At 35.6% G+C, this 13166-nt stretch overlaps 2 protein-coding genes across 3 annotated transcripts in view; one reads left to right on the top strand and one right to left on the bottom strand.

Annotated features, from left to right (window-relative positions):
- The first annotated feature begins 6292 nt into the window (after positions 1-6292).
- LOC109534014 (probable serine/threonine-protein kinase ndrD) overlaps positions 6293-13166 on the top strand; it is a 75020-nt gene continuing 68146 nt past the window's right edge. The window contains exon 1 of one of the 2 annotated variants that reach the window (XM_048664842.1): positions 6293-6705. In XM_048664842.1, the coding sequence (XP_048520799.1) occupies positions 6455-6705 (251 nt within the window). In that variant the 5' untranslated portion in view covers positions 6293-6454. The remainder of the gene's footprint in view (positions 6706-13166) is intronic. The other variant, XM_019899556.2, reaches the window with a different exon arrangement.
- LOC125503841 (dentin sialophosphoprotein-like) lies at positions 11396-12628 on the bottom strand. The gene is made up of 2 exons (XM_048664843.1): positions 11560-12628; positions 11396-11507 (listed from the first exon to the last, which is right to left on the bottom strand). The coding sequence occupies exons 1-2, from the start codon at positions 12547-12549 to the stop codon at positions 11490-11492; spliced, it is 1008 nt and encodes a 335-aa protein (XP_048520800.1). The 5' UTR covers positions 12550-12628; the 3' UTR covers positions 11396-11489.

The following is a 13166-nucleotide window of genomic DNA, read 5'->3' as shown; positions in this document are numbered from 1 at the left end:
TGTTTGATGTCGAACGTTTGAAGAAACTCTGTATGAAATAAGCGGAAGAGGAGTTTTACATCTCTCGGTATTTTGCACATTGTTACCAAAATACTTTTCTGTAACATCAAAGTGAGAGAGAAGATCCAACTCCAAACAATCTTGGAAGCACTGAAAATTGATGTAAAGTTGAAGCAGTTTGGTGATAATTTCTGCATTGACGTGATAAAAAGGTATATAATGTGCTTGCACGGAAATGCAGCTATTTATGTCATTGCTTTGGGAAAATTCAATTTTTCTCCAAGGGGATTTTCGAGATTAGCTAGTATGACTTGAAAACTTTGAAAGAAAGAGGTATTTTGCATACTTTCCACTAGCATTTCTGGTTTAAGAGATTGTAGCTTGATAGGGATAAGATGAGACTTGAGTAAAGTTTATAGATGATGTTACAAATTTATTTAGCATAAATCTCACAAAAATAATAAAACATTTATTATTATTTTCGCTTTTTCGTAGTGATATTTGGGAATACAAAAAGTGAAACAAGCTTTTAAAAAAATATATCTGAAATATTGACGGCCCCTTGAAATTCGTTAATAGTAAATTTTTTGCGGTCTAGTCGATTCTAACAGGTTGGATTTATTCATTTCATTGTGGTTGCAGGAAACACCCTTCAAGAGAATATGTTTCAATTAAAACTAATTTTTTAAAATATTGATTTCTTTCGACATTATTTAAAGATATGTTTCTTTATTTCGAGCAATAATTCCTTAACAAATTTTTATTCATGTCCAGTTGACTGATAAGGCGGATAACATACCATATGCAAATCATGTGTGTTTAAATTGTGCGTTGCACTTTGGAGATATAGCTGTGAATTTTGTAAGAGAGAATATATTTTTCCATTCAGAATTGAATAATTCAAAAACCAATAATTACACCGAGTGTGGATTTGCAAAACAATTAATTCCTCAATGATAGCAATATGTATGTTTAGATAGCAGATTTGGGAGTGGAATAAGCAGCGCGTTTTAATCTAAAAAAATCACGCAAGTTTTGACCCTTTATTCGGGTCTTTCCCAAGGCTGGAAAGACAGATGAAATATAATTAAATATCAAATATAACAAACTTATGCAATAAGCTGCGGAGTCTTATGAAGCAGTTTGCGAATGAAATGTTTTTTTTAAAGAAGTATGGAACTTTAAGCTGAAATAAAACTGATAGAAATCATGTTAAGGTCATGGTACGGGCTTTATTGAAAAGGCAACAATTTACTCGGCTGGCGCGAATAAAGAGCAATCTGAAAGTCCATTTTCGACCATTTTCAAAATTCCACTAGACCATAAGAAACAGTGAGTTTGTCTGGATATAACGGGGTCTCAATAATGGCTTCTGGATTTTCGTCGCTCCAAATTCGACAGTTTTGTTTATTTACGCAACCATTGAGCCAAAAACGATTATGTCGACCGTAAAGCATGGTGAACAACAGCGATTTTTGAAATAAATAGTCAAACTTGAAGCGACGCAAATTGAAAATCCGAAAGCCATTATTGACGCCGTTATATCCAGAAAAACTCACTGCGTTTTTATGATCTGATACAATCAAAGTGGTCGAAAATTGGACTTTCTCAGTGGATTGCTCTTCATTCGAGTCAGACGCGGCGCCCATATGCCCCAAATCATATTTAAGCTATGGCATACAACTGCCTTTTCAATAAAGCCAGTGCCATGACCTTAACATGGTTTTTATGAGTTTTATTTCAGTTTACAGTTGTAAAAGTTGTTTTAAGTTGTAAAGCTGTAAAACAACACATTTAGAAAACGAACCATACATATACCTCAGGACAATTGAAATAAACAGTATATCACAATCTTATGCAACAAGGAGAGAACAAAAAACATACTTATTTTTTAAATTAAAAAGTCGTGATCTCATTAAATAGAATGCAGGTATTGATGTGTGTTTATTTATTATCAACAGTTAAATGTGAATTAAACTGTGAAAAAGCTCGGCAATTATGTATATATTGGTATATACATACACATACTTCCATATGGCCACTGTAATATTTTTACTGTGTTAATTCTTAGAGACGATTTTTTTCCGCTACTCCCCTTTTTCCTTTCTTTTTTAACTTGGTGTAAAATATAATTGTTATTAGTGGATAGGCCCATTGTGTCAGTGCAAAATTAACTGATTCATTTTATTCTGTTTTGGCACATTATTTTTTATACTAAATTATCTAATTTAGTATATGTATAGATAGTATTATAAGAATACGGACTGTTGATTTAAGATGGAATGTCCTATTAATCGTCTTGAGCCGCTATCATTTTCGACAACCTTTGGTACGAAAGCAAAGACACCTATAATTTTTCACAAGTGGTTATTTAACCATTAGTGGTAATGCATTTTACGTTTTTCCAATAACGATTGTTTCTTCTGAACGGCATTTTTCACTCGTTTGAATATATCTTCACTAATGGTTGTGCCGTGAATGCTGTAGGTATACATTCAAAAGCTTTTTATCCACTTTACAACTTTTATATAGGCCGCGAAAAAAATAATACTTTCTAAGTTTTTTAATTTTTATTAAAAATTGATACGGAACGTTAAGAAACTCAGGTGTAAAATTAAATTGAGGACACTGACAATTTTTGTTTTGTTAATTGTACATATTTATTTAACAGCATATGACTTTTGGTTTTTTAGCTTCTTGATATAGGTAACTTAAATAATGGGTTATCCAATTCGAGGTTGGGACAGTAAAACTTTGCTATTTGATCTCTGTTAAAGGTAAGCGTCATACGAAGCGATTTTGTTTTAGTTGAAGGTTTACCATTTTGAAATGTGGATCGTTTAACTGTCGAAGAACGCTTAAAAATTATTAAATGTTACTTTAAAAATGATGATTCTGCGGTATTAACGTTTAGGGCTTTACGAGCAGATTACGGTCGACATAATCTACCCACAGAGCAAGCAATTTCGAACACAGTGGAAAAATTTGAAGACACTGGATCGGTTACTGATATTGTAAGGCCTGTGCATCATCGCAACATTCGTTCAGCCGAAAATATCGCTGTTGTTGCTCAATGTGTGGAGAAAGACCCGAATTCGTCGATTTCCCGGCGTGCTCAACATTTGGGCTTGTCTTACGGCTCATTGTGGCGAATTTTGCAATTGGATTTGCAGCTCCATCCGTACAAAGTCCAACTGACTCAAGAACTTAAGCCTCAAGACCACAGTCAACGCAGAACACGTAAATTGGGTGATTGAACAACAAGCCGTTGATGATGACTTTTCGAATCGAATTTTCTTCAGCGATGAGGCTCATTTTTCGTCTGGTGGTTACGTGAATAAACAGAATAGCCGTATATGGGGCTCTCAAAATCATCAGGTGATTGCAGAAAGGACTTGGCATCCTGAAAAAGGGACCGTATGTTGTGCATTATGGTCCGGTGGTGTTATTGGGCCGTATTTTTTTTAAAACGATTAAGGAAGAGCCATAACAGTCAATTCTGAGCGCTATGGACGCATGTTAACCGATTATTTTTGGAGAGAAATTAAAGATTATGATCTGGAAGACATGTGGTTGCAGCAGGATGGGGCAACGAGTCACACAACACTGGCAGTTAGAGCCCTATTGTAAGATAAATGTCCAGGACGCATAAGTTTGAGAATGAGTCAATTGGCCCGCAAGATCCTGCGACTTCCAAAGTTACGGTACTAATGACGAAGAAGCCATTCTTAGGGGTTTTCAAGAAGATCCGACGAGCGTACGCGTTGCGACTATGCGTCTTATGGTATCACAGTGGAACGTTCGGACATTGAACAAAGAGAAAGTACATCTGTAAGAAGATCCTTTAAGGCTTCTGTCGATTTATGTTAAACGCCGATATGGAGGACTCAACTTTTCTCGGTAGAATTTTGTGGCCCGAGCAAATTTTAATCGAGAGAGGAAGACCTACTACCATTACATTCAAAACTCTAAGACTGATGTCAACTGCGGCTAGAAATACATTTTTGTAATACTATTGATTTTGTAAGAGCACTATTTTTTGCTGTTTTTATAGCAAACGCTATTTAATTACAACCCGATTAACTATGCAATAAATCAATTTTAATTTTTCTTACTCAAAACCGGTGCGTTGTAGAAAAAAAGTCAGGAGACCCTTTTCTCTTCCGAATTGTACAAGAACTTGATAAATAATATTTAATTTTAGAAAAAACAGTGGCGTAACATTGTTTTATTTAAAATTATCTACAGTCGTGCCTATGCACACACCACTTGCAAAACTAAAAGCAAAATTTCTACACTTTGTTTCTAAGTGCCTAAGCCATCATTAAAATATTCCAAGCGGTAACCGCAATATTAAAAAATATAATTTTTTTACATTGCAAACTTTAACGCCTTGTAGATCGGAAACTAATAGTTTTCGGAATATGGTTTATTAAGGTAATAAATCCAGAATTACTTCTGGATATGTTGTTCAGACTGCGGGTTGAGGACGGCCAGACATAACGGCGCCGTAACGCATTCAGATAGGCTTACACCGTGCCATAAGGAGACCTCACTTCAAACATTTTCACTTCAATAATTTAAAGTAAAAATATTTTTTTCTTTCATATGCTAAATACGCTACCAACCAGACATGGGACCATTTGAATATATTTAGAACTTATAAACAAAGTTGAAATTCGATTTTCAACTATTTTGTGTGTTGCGTACTCTTCAAGTGAGCCCTTATTTCAAGGAATGAAAATAAAAATAACAATTCATTAGAAGGAATGACGCCCATTTTGATCTCTCGCTGTATATTAGTATTGAATGGTATGAGCCTGTGTCCACGATTTATCACAAATAGTTCATGATCGGTTATTGTACAAGAGTTACTTATATGAACCATATGACATCTTAACCACACCGAACATGGGGCGCATATTGATATTTTATTGGCGTTCTTCAGACTAGTTTTACGGACACTTTAGTTATGCAAACTATGTGGAACCCTTGAATTCATGATATATTATCATCCCCAAGTTAGACACGCCTAATGTAATTTACAAAATATACTGTTTGAATTGTGATAACACATAGATACGTCAAACAGGACAATATCTAAAGAAAAGAATATACGAACATAAGTATAGCCTAAGAAAAAATAACGAAAATGGTACAGCATTAGCACAGCTTGCACAACAGAGGTTGCATAATTTCGATTTTGATAACACAAAAATACTGATTAACGAGAGTAATTATAATAAGAGAAAAGTCCATGAAATGATACAGATTAAAAAACATAACAATGCTATAAATTTCAGATCGGATACCGACAATCTTAGCTCAGTATATCATACATTAATTAAATGAAATAAACATGGAATATTAACTAACACCCGGTATATTGAAGAATTTTGCAAACCAAAAATAATATCCTCAGAATGCAAAGAAAAGTAGCTGAAAGTAAAAGAAATCAATATAAACAGTATTTTATTCGCTTTGTGTCCAAAATGGACAAAATTAATACTCCAAATATATGCCAAGGCTTAAAGCAGCAACAGCTCTACACATGTCAGTAAAAATATTTAAGTGTCTGAACGAAGAATTCTAGTCTCTTCCCAGGTTTGATTGTCCTGACTAATCACCTGTTAGGCCTAATTAATTTTAGAGTATTTTAAAGTGTTGCAATTGTAATGTATTTTAGTGTGTGATATGATGAGGCTGTTGACGAACTGTAATTGTTTTTTAAATTAATGAACTTTTTTTTAACTATCTGTTATTTTAGAAAAACTGATGATGGTGGAAAAATACACCGAAACGTATTTTAATTGATAAATAGAGACAATAAATGACCGAAACCCAGGAATGAATTTTGATTTGAAATTGAATATACAGGGATAATGAGGGAGTAAAATTACGAGGGCACAATAGGACAGAAATGACCGCGGTGAAAGGCCAAACACCACCTCGGCGGCGAGGAAAGGGTTTTAGTGGGTAAACAGCTTAGCTGGAGTCCCACACAACCCAGATCATCCCCTGAAATATTTATTTACATCAAAGAATAGATAAATAGGAAATTGTTAGCAATTTAATATAGTTTAGTGCGTGCAACTCCCACGATTTTAAAAACTTGAACTTTCTAAATAAAATGTGTAACAGTTTTTAAAAACGTTGATTTCCTAATGGGCAAATATCTGATTTGGTTGAAGGAATAGGGCACAGAATTAAAATAAAATCTCCTGCATATCAGCAATGTAGTCGGACGGACGGACGGTATAATCGACAAGAACGTGTGGAAACGCGTGCGCCGCGGCGCTGGCATCGGGACGTTGCCGGCCCCGGACGAGCGTCCCAGTATCGCGTCGATTCGCAGCCGACTCCGTCTCGCGACATGCCGAGATGACATTCTTTCCCCTACGACGACGAAGACGAACAGTGAAAATGTTGACCAAGGAGGGTTTGTGAATGCGCGATGCAGCAACAGCCTGATAGTGGAGCACCCGGTGGAAGTCCCGCGGCTACGGGGGCTACGGGAACGGCTGCAGCTCGCAGCCACGTTAACGGGGGCCGATTCGATTTCGACGACGGCGGAACATACTGCGGCGGCTGGGAAGATGGGAAAGCTCATGGACACGGTGTGTGTACCGGCCCGAAGGGACAGGGCGCCTATAGTGGCTCCTGGCATTACGGATTCGAGGTGTCTGGAGTCTATACTTGGCCAAGGTAATCCTAGATGGCCATCGGCCTGGGGACTGGCGCCCCTCGCGGCCACCGATGTTTTATTTTGAGGCGCTCTCACCGCTCAACGTCGCTCTGCGTCATGTTGCGCGCCTGTCGCTACGAAACTAATATTGCACACGGCAAATACTCGGCCAAATACAACCAACACAAAACAACACTTTTCCTATCACTGCTTCCAAATCACATCATTACAACCGTCCAACGGAATGCGGCATGGCTCACTTGGCTGCTCCCCCCACGCGACTGCTCCAAAATCATAATAAGTTTCAAATAAACGGAAACACACATACCGGACCACTATCAAAAATGCAAAATACCAGATACTATTTGAGTAATGCTGCATAACAACATACAATAATAAATAAAAAAACGGACACAATGATGAAACGCAAGATAAACCGATAAAACAACTTTCTCGAATGAACAGAAAATCGATCTAAGTTAGTGATTTAACAACATAATCAGACACATTTTAGTTTGCACTCGTCAAGTGCAAAGTTAATGCAGCAATTATGTAGCTTTCTGGAACGCAGAACCTGTTCCAAACTTCTTTAGCGACATTTCGTAATTGTAAAACGTAACAACTTTCAGTTGTTTTCTGCATTATTATGCATAGTTCTGAGTTACAGTTATCATTGGACCCAGCCTCCATTTTTCACCTCAGCATTACTTTCTTTCATATTTGTGAATAATGTTAGTATAATTTGCGCATCTGTTACAAAATCGATTGCCCTAACATTATCATTAGTTCCATCAAACTTTATTAAAATCACATATTTTATTTTGCATTTTCATTTCAATAGTGTTTTGAGGTTGCATCCTCAGCATTGAAACTCTTTGACTATGTCGTTAACCATTCATTGAGTCCTGCAATTGTTCTGCGTGACACAAAATCATGCACAGTGCGCTCATTTAAAAACGAGGCTCCTTAAATAATTATTAATTGCTGGAATTTACGGTAAAACAAAACGCGTCAATTTAGATAAATGGAGACATTCAAATCAATATTTTAATTTCCTTCGTGTTGCTCCCCTTCGCGCTATAACCACCCAATTTTAAGAATTTTAACTGGCCCTATCTATCATGTCATTCCTCATATTAAAGTTTTGTTTCAAATTCTTTAGTGACACCAAACAAACTTAAATCGAACCAGCCGTTTTAGATGCAAACAATAGCTAAATTCTAAATTGAAATTAGAAAAAAAAACTGAATTATTTAAGTACTGAGTTTCGAATGTGTTGCCGGATAGGGATGGTCGGTATTTAACGTAACCGCTAAAATAACCATTCAATTCCAGACGTGTAACCTGTAACTGCAGTTGCACTTTGCCAATTTAATCGGTTTTTTTGGGAACCGTCTGATAAACCCGAAAAAGTGGTTCGCACCAGCGAACCGAACCGATGCGACACCGTCGAGCCTTCTATCCAGTTGTAACAGTTTCAGTAACCATTTGTCAACGGAAAATATGTTTAGTTGCGCTGTGCGTTGATGATTCTGTTTATCACCTTTGGTCTATAAGAATTACTCTTCAGATCTCCAGGAACCATAACTGGTCAGATTAGCAAAATATTTTTTAGTTGCGTTGATGATATAATTCAGCATTTTCAGTATATAAGTATTACCGCTAATGTGGATTATTTAATGTTATTCATGACTTAATAATTTTTCAAGATTTTGACAAAGTTGTACTCTGTTCCAAGCGAGAGATTATTTTTCAACGCGGATGCTTTCATAAACGAGCGAAGAACTAGACTTAGTAAAAAGCCCGCAAAAAATTGTTCTTAAATGTTACTTAATTTTTAGATGAAAATAGCTTCTTAAACATTTTCGCATGCAAAGCGTATATTTTATTTAAAACATTCGATTTTATTGTCAGTTTTTTTCTGAAAGTATTTACTCATATTTTGTTTTAATAAACTAAATCATTATTTATCATCACTATTTCTGCCATCATCATTGCGAATTTTAATGAAAAATTTAAAAAGGAACATGTTACTTTTGGAGTCGTAATTTGGAATCTAATACCAAAGTGAAACTGTAACGTTGTAACCTGTTCGATAAAAATAACCGTTTAGCACACCTCTATTGCCGGGTAACTGAAAGACAGGCTGTCGCAAGCTCGGTGGCAGTGACGTAATAATTGTCGTTTACTTTTTCTATTACTTGACCACCAAGTGAGACAGAAATTTGATGTTAATTAATTTAAATTATTGACAGTTTTTGTCAATTTTTCCAAGTCGTCATTTCAATTTATCGATACATTTTCTGTTTATGTGTTATTTGGTATTTTTGGGTACCGATAGGACTAAGCAATATAGTGAGAGCGATCAACGGCTCATTTTGCTCATAATTGCACCACCATCTTTTAGATCTTGGATGAGTTTCTCATTTTTTTCTTTTCATTTCTTCATTATGTGACTGAAGTTTTACCACCAAGAACAGAACACACAGTCACCGTTAACGTGAAGTACCTAATTTACAATTGAGGTAAATTATAATAACGAAACTGAAGAAAATAATTTATTTTCCCATATAATTGTTTACATTCTTGACCTATAGGAAATTTTCCAATAGAGTAACGCTCGCAATCAAATTAATTTGACTCTAAAAATGTCGTTATTCGACAGTGTGGCCAGACGTTGATAAAACAATCATTCGTACTACTTCGTACATCATTGAAGAGGTGAAAAAATTACAAAAAAATTTATAAGACATGGTACCGAAAGTCATGGAATCTGTTGTCGTCAAGTACAGATCTAAAAATACCTAATGGAGCCCTGAAGAAAGTGTTAGTTAATTAATTTTCGTGAAAGAAAGACTGACGGGTCATTTTTAACTTGAAGCGATATCAGTTTTCACGAAAAAATGTAGAGGAGGCCTTTTTTTACGCGAGTCAGTTTTTAGATCCAAATATGTATTTTCAAAGAGACGGGCCCAAGAAAAATAGAGCATTGAAAACAGCCAAGTTAAAACTCGAATACCTTAAAATATTTTGTCCCCATATTTGAAAATCTTCTATTTCCCTAAGCATTAATAACTTTTCACCATTCTCACTTACTTTTGCATTGTTAAAAATTCGTAAAATTAACAATCTATGTGATTTGGAAACTGACTTTTGTAATAATTTCATCTAGGAACGTTACTATTTGACTATATTGCAAACATTTCAAGCATTGCACATCTGCACTTAAACAGCTAATTACAACAGCCGAAAATAGACGGTATTCAAACTAAGAATATGTCGACACGCATGTCTTGCGGTAAATGCTCCAGGCAAAATGCAAACAACGCGATAAATTAATGTCAGCAGCCAGTCGATTGGTAGCCTACAAATGTTCAAACAATCCTTACTGTTTACAGAAGAAAATTTTGTAGACTATTTTGATTGATTCCCAATAACTATTGCATTTCTAGTCTTCGATTCTATTATTATAATTAAGTTCAATTAAAAACAGCTTGCGTGCATGTAATTGAACGTGACCTAAAAACTTGCAAAGCAATTAGCTAACGAATTGGCAAACGCACTAGTTTATATCTTTTGTTTTCTAGAATTATTTTTGAATATTATCAAAGTGATATTTCATTCTACAGGCAAGTGCATTTCCATGTTTAAATACCGTTATGTTCAAAACATTCAATTTAGTCATATACTTAGTATGTTGTACAAAAAATACTTCCAATTCAATGCAGAAGCTGATTCCGGATTAAAAAGTAGGCATATAAAAATAAACCTGACTGTCATACCTTTATTTTGAATTACCCTGTATAGTCCAAAGTAACAGAAACTAATTTATAAATAACACTATTATATGAACATTTTTTCCCAGTAGCTATTTCTGTACGATCTAAGAGGGGGTCTCGCCCTGTATAAATTACCACCCCCTCTAGACCAATTATTTTAAAAAATTGATGATGGTGGCCGATTTAATTCCAGATCCGGTAATATAGTGGAGAATTAAAAAGTGCTCTTACAATGTGAATGTGACTATTATTTGGGAATAATATGTATAGTCCAAATAAGCTCAGAAAAAAATGTATTGAGCAGAATTCGCTTTTTTATCAAGTCATAATCATCAATCAACTCTTAAGGAAAATCATTTTCTGTATAAAAAACTCATCCTTAACGCTGGTTTCTAATTTAATCCCTAAATGTTTTATATAATAGCAATAGCTTCAAATTAAAAATTGGACTTGCTTATAAAGATCACAGCAAAGATCTGTTGGCGCCCAATAGATTTGCCTAATAATGGCGGATAGGAGGAGCTTTGGTGCTATTATCACCACTGCAAGCCCATTTTCCATATTTTAATTTACATTATTTATTAAACGTGCCTCATTTGAAACAACGCATACTGGTTTCAGCAAAATTAGCAGCAAAAATATTACATAAATATCACTTAAATATAACAAAATACAAAATAAATTAATTCAGATACTACTACTTATCTGGATATCGTATTACTACTGAAACAGGCTTTTGATATACGAAGCTAATTCTGAAACCGATAAAGCAGTACTGTTTTTCAATACCCTTACAACTGGTATAAACAATAGTTCGGGATTTTGGGTTCGATTTTCAATTGGGCAATTAGTACTAAAGCTTTCTATGGTCTCTGTAGGTGATAAAGTTTCCGAGCCTTCGTCGGTAGGAAATAGGAAATCTGTTGCTGTTTGTATTGAAGCTTCAGTTGCAGTGTTTGATGGGTCAGCATTTAAGGGAGAAACTTCGGGTTCAGTAATTTCAGTGTCGGTTGTAGAATTATCAGTTAATCCTTCCTGGTTATCTGAAATCGGAGTTATTTCCTCTACATCGGAATTAATACTCGAATATGTTACCGAATTTAAATCGGTGATTTCAGTAGTTGTAGTGGCAAAAGAAGCATCTGCATCAAGACTATCGATGGTTGGTTCTGGAGTAGGTCTTGTTATTATTTTAAAGTCTGCTGGAAAACCCTTCTCATTGGTATCTTCGCGCGCTTCTGTTGTTATAGGGATGCTGTCATCAAAATCTTTCTTCGTATATTCACTATCATATTCAGTTGCTGGTGTCGTTAAAGGCATGTCCGAAGAATTGTCTTCATTGAGATTTTCACTCTCATCTTCGTTTGCTGCTGTCGTTGTAGGGTTGTCCTCATTCAAGTTTTCTTCAGTATTTTCATCATCGTTAGTTGCTGGTGTAGTTACAGGTACGTCGGTAGAAATATCTCCATATATATTTTCCTTCACATCATCGCTTGCTGCTGTTGTAGGACTGACGTCAGAAAATTCTGTTTCAGTAGTTTCAGTCTCAACTTCAGTTGCTGCAGTCGTTACGGGTCTGTCCGTTGAGATGTCTTCATTGAGATTATCACTCTCATCTTCGTTTACTGATGTCGTTGTAGGGATGTCCTTAGAAATATCTTCATATTCTTCTTCCGGATATTCATACGCTTTAGACGTAGGCTGTGATTCTGTGCTGCTGGAGTACAGCTCGGCTGAATCGCACGCCTCAGAAGTATCTTCGTTTGTGCAAGTCTCGGAAGCAGAGTCCTCGTTGTAGCTTCTATCAGATGTGTCGTCCCTGATATGCACGTCCGTTTTGTTTTGATCAGTCCCACTATCATGAAAACATTGTGGTACCTTCGTCTTCAGGCAAATGGGATGCTTTTGGTTGTTGATGAGCTGAGTAAGAACTTCAAGCATATGCCCGAGAAGACACGATTGTTCGGACGGAGTAATATTTAATCCTTTCCCATCGCATTTGCTTTTCTTGGCCGGCGCGGAAATAACTACACTGAACCCTATGATAAGCACTAACAGAGTGAGATTCTTACGCACTTGACCCATCTCGAAAAACTGTTAAACTTTAATTGCAGCTTTTGCTTTTTATAAGTTGCTCTTATAAACTTCAACAATAAATATACCATGCACTTCCTGAATCGTCCGGTTGTTTTCGTTATGGTTCCTTGATAGGCGACGGTTCACGGTAAAAATAATATAAACATTTGATGATATGTTGACCCCAGTTAATAATGTTTATATTTTAGAATGGTCAGTTTAATTTCTAGTAAATATTTGTCTTTTACAGTTAATCATATTGCTCAGTTTTTCATTATTTTTATGCGAAAATGTACTAGATTCTTTGGGACAAAAAACTCAAATTGATGTTCTATCTTAAGGGAATCCTACAGGCGTAGCTGCATCCGATATTTGTAAACTTAATTGTGAAAAGTTAAAATGATAACGAAAAAAAATTTTTTTTGGAATGCTTCTTTAATGCTCTTATAAAGTACAGGCTGTTGGATGTGTCATTTGCAACCTAAGCTACTCTAATGACAATTAATATGTTCGAAACTAGTTTCAAAAGACCTATTATATACAGGGTTGCTCATTAGTGCGTCAAAGTGCGATATCTCAGTAAATATGAACTTTACAAGAAAATACGTCCTACGAAAGTTTTTCAT

Source organism: Dendroctonus ponderosae, unplaced genomic scaffold (genome assembly GCF_020466585.1).
Source record: "Dendroctonus ponderosae isolate FM_Combo_2020 unplaced genomic scaffold, Dpon_F_20191213v2 Dpon_F_20191213_3, whole genome shotgun sequence".
NCBI classification, from domain to species: Eukaryota; Metazoa; Arthropoda; class Insecta; order Coleoptera; family Curculionidae; genus Dendroctonus; species Dendroctonus ponderosae.
The sequence above is the reverse complement of the archived record's forward strand: the minus strand, read 5'-3'. Positions and strand labels throughout refer to the sequence as shown.

Coding starts and splice junctions, on each gene's coding strand:
- LOC125503841 (XM_048664843.1), bottom strand. CDS start 12,549: ATGGGTCAAGTGCGTAAGAATCTCACTCTGTTAGTGCTTATCATAGGG.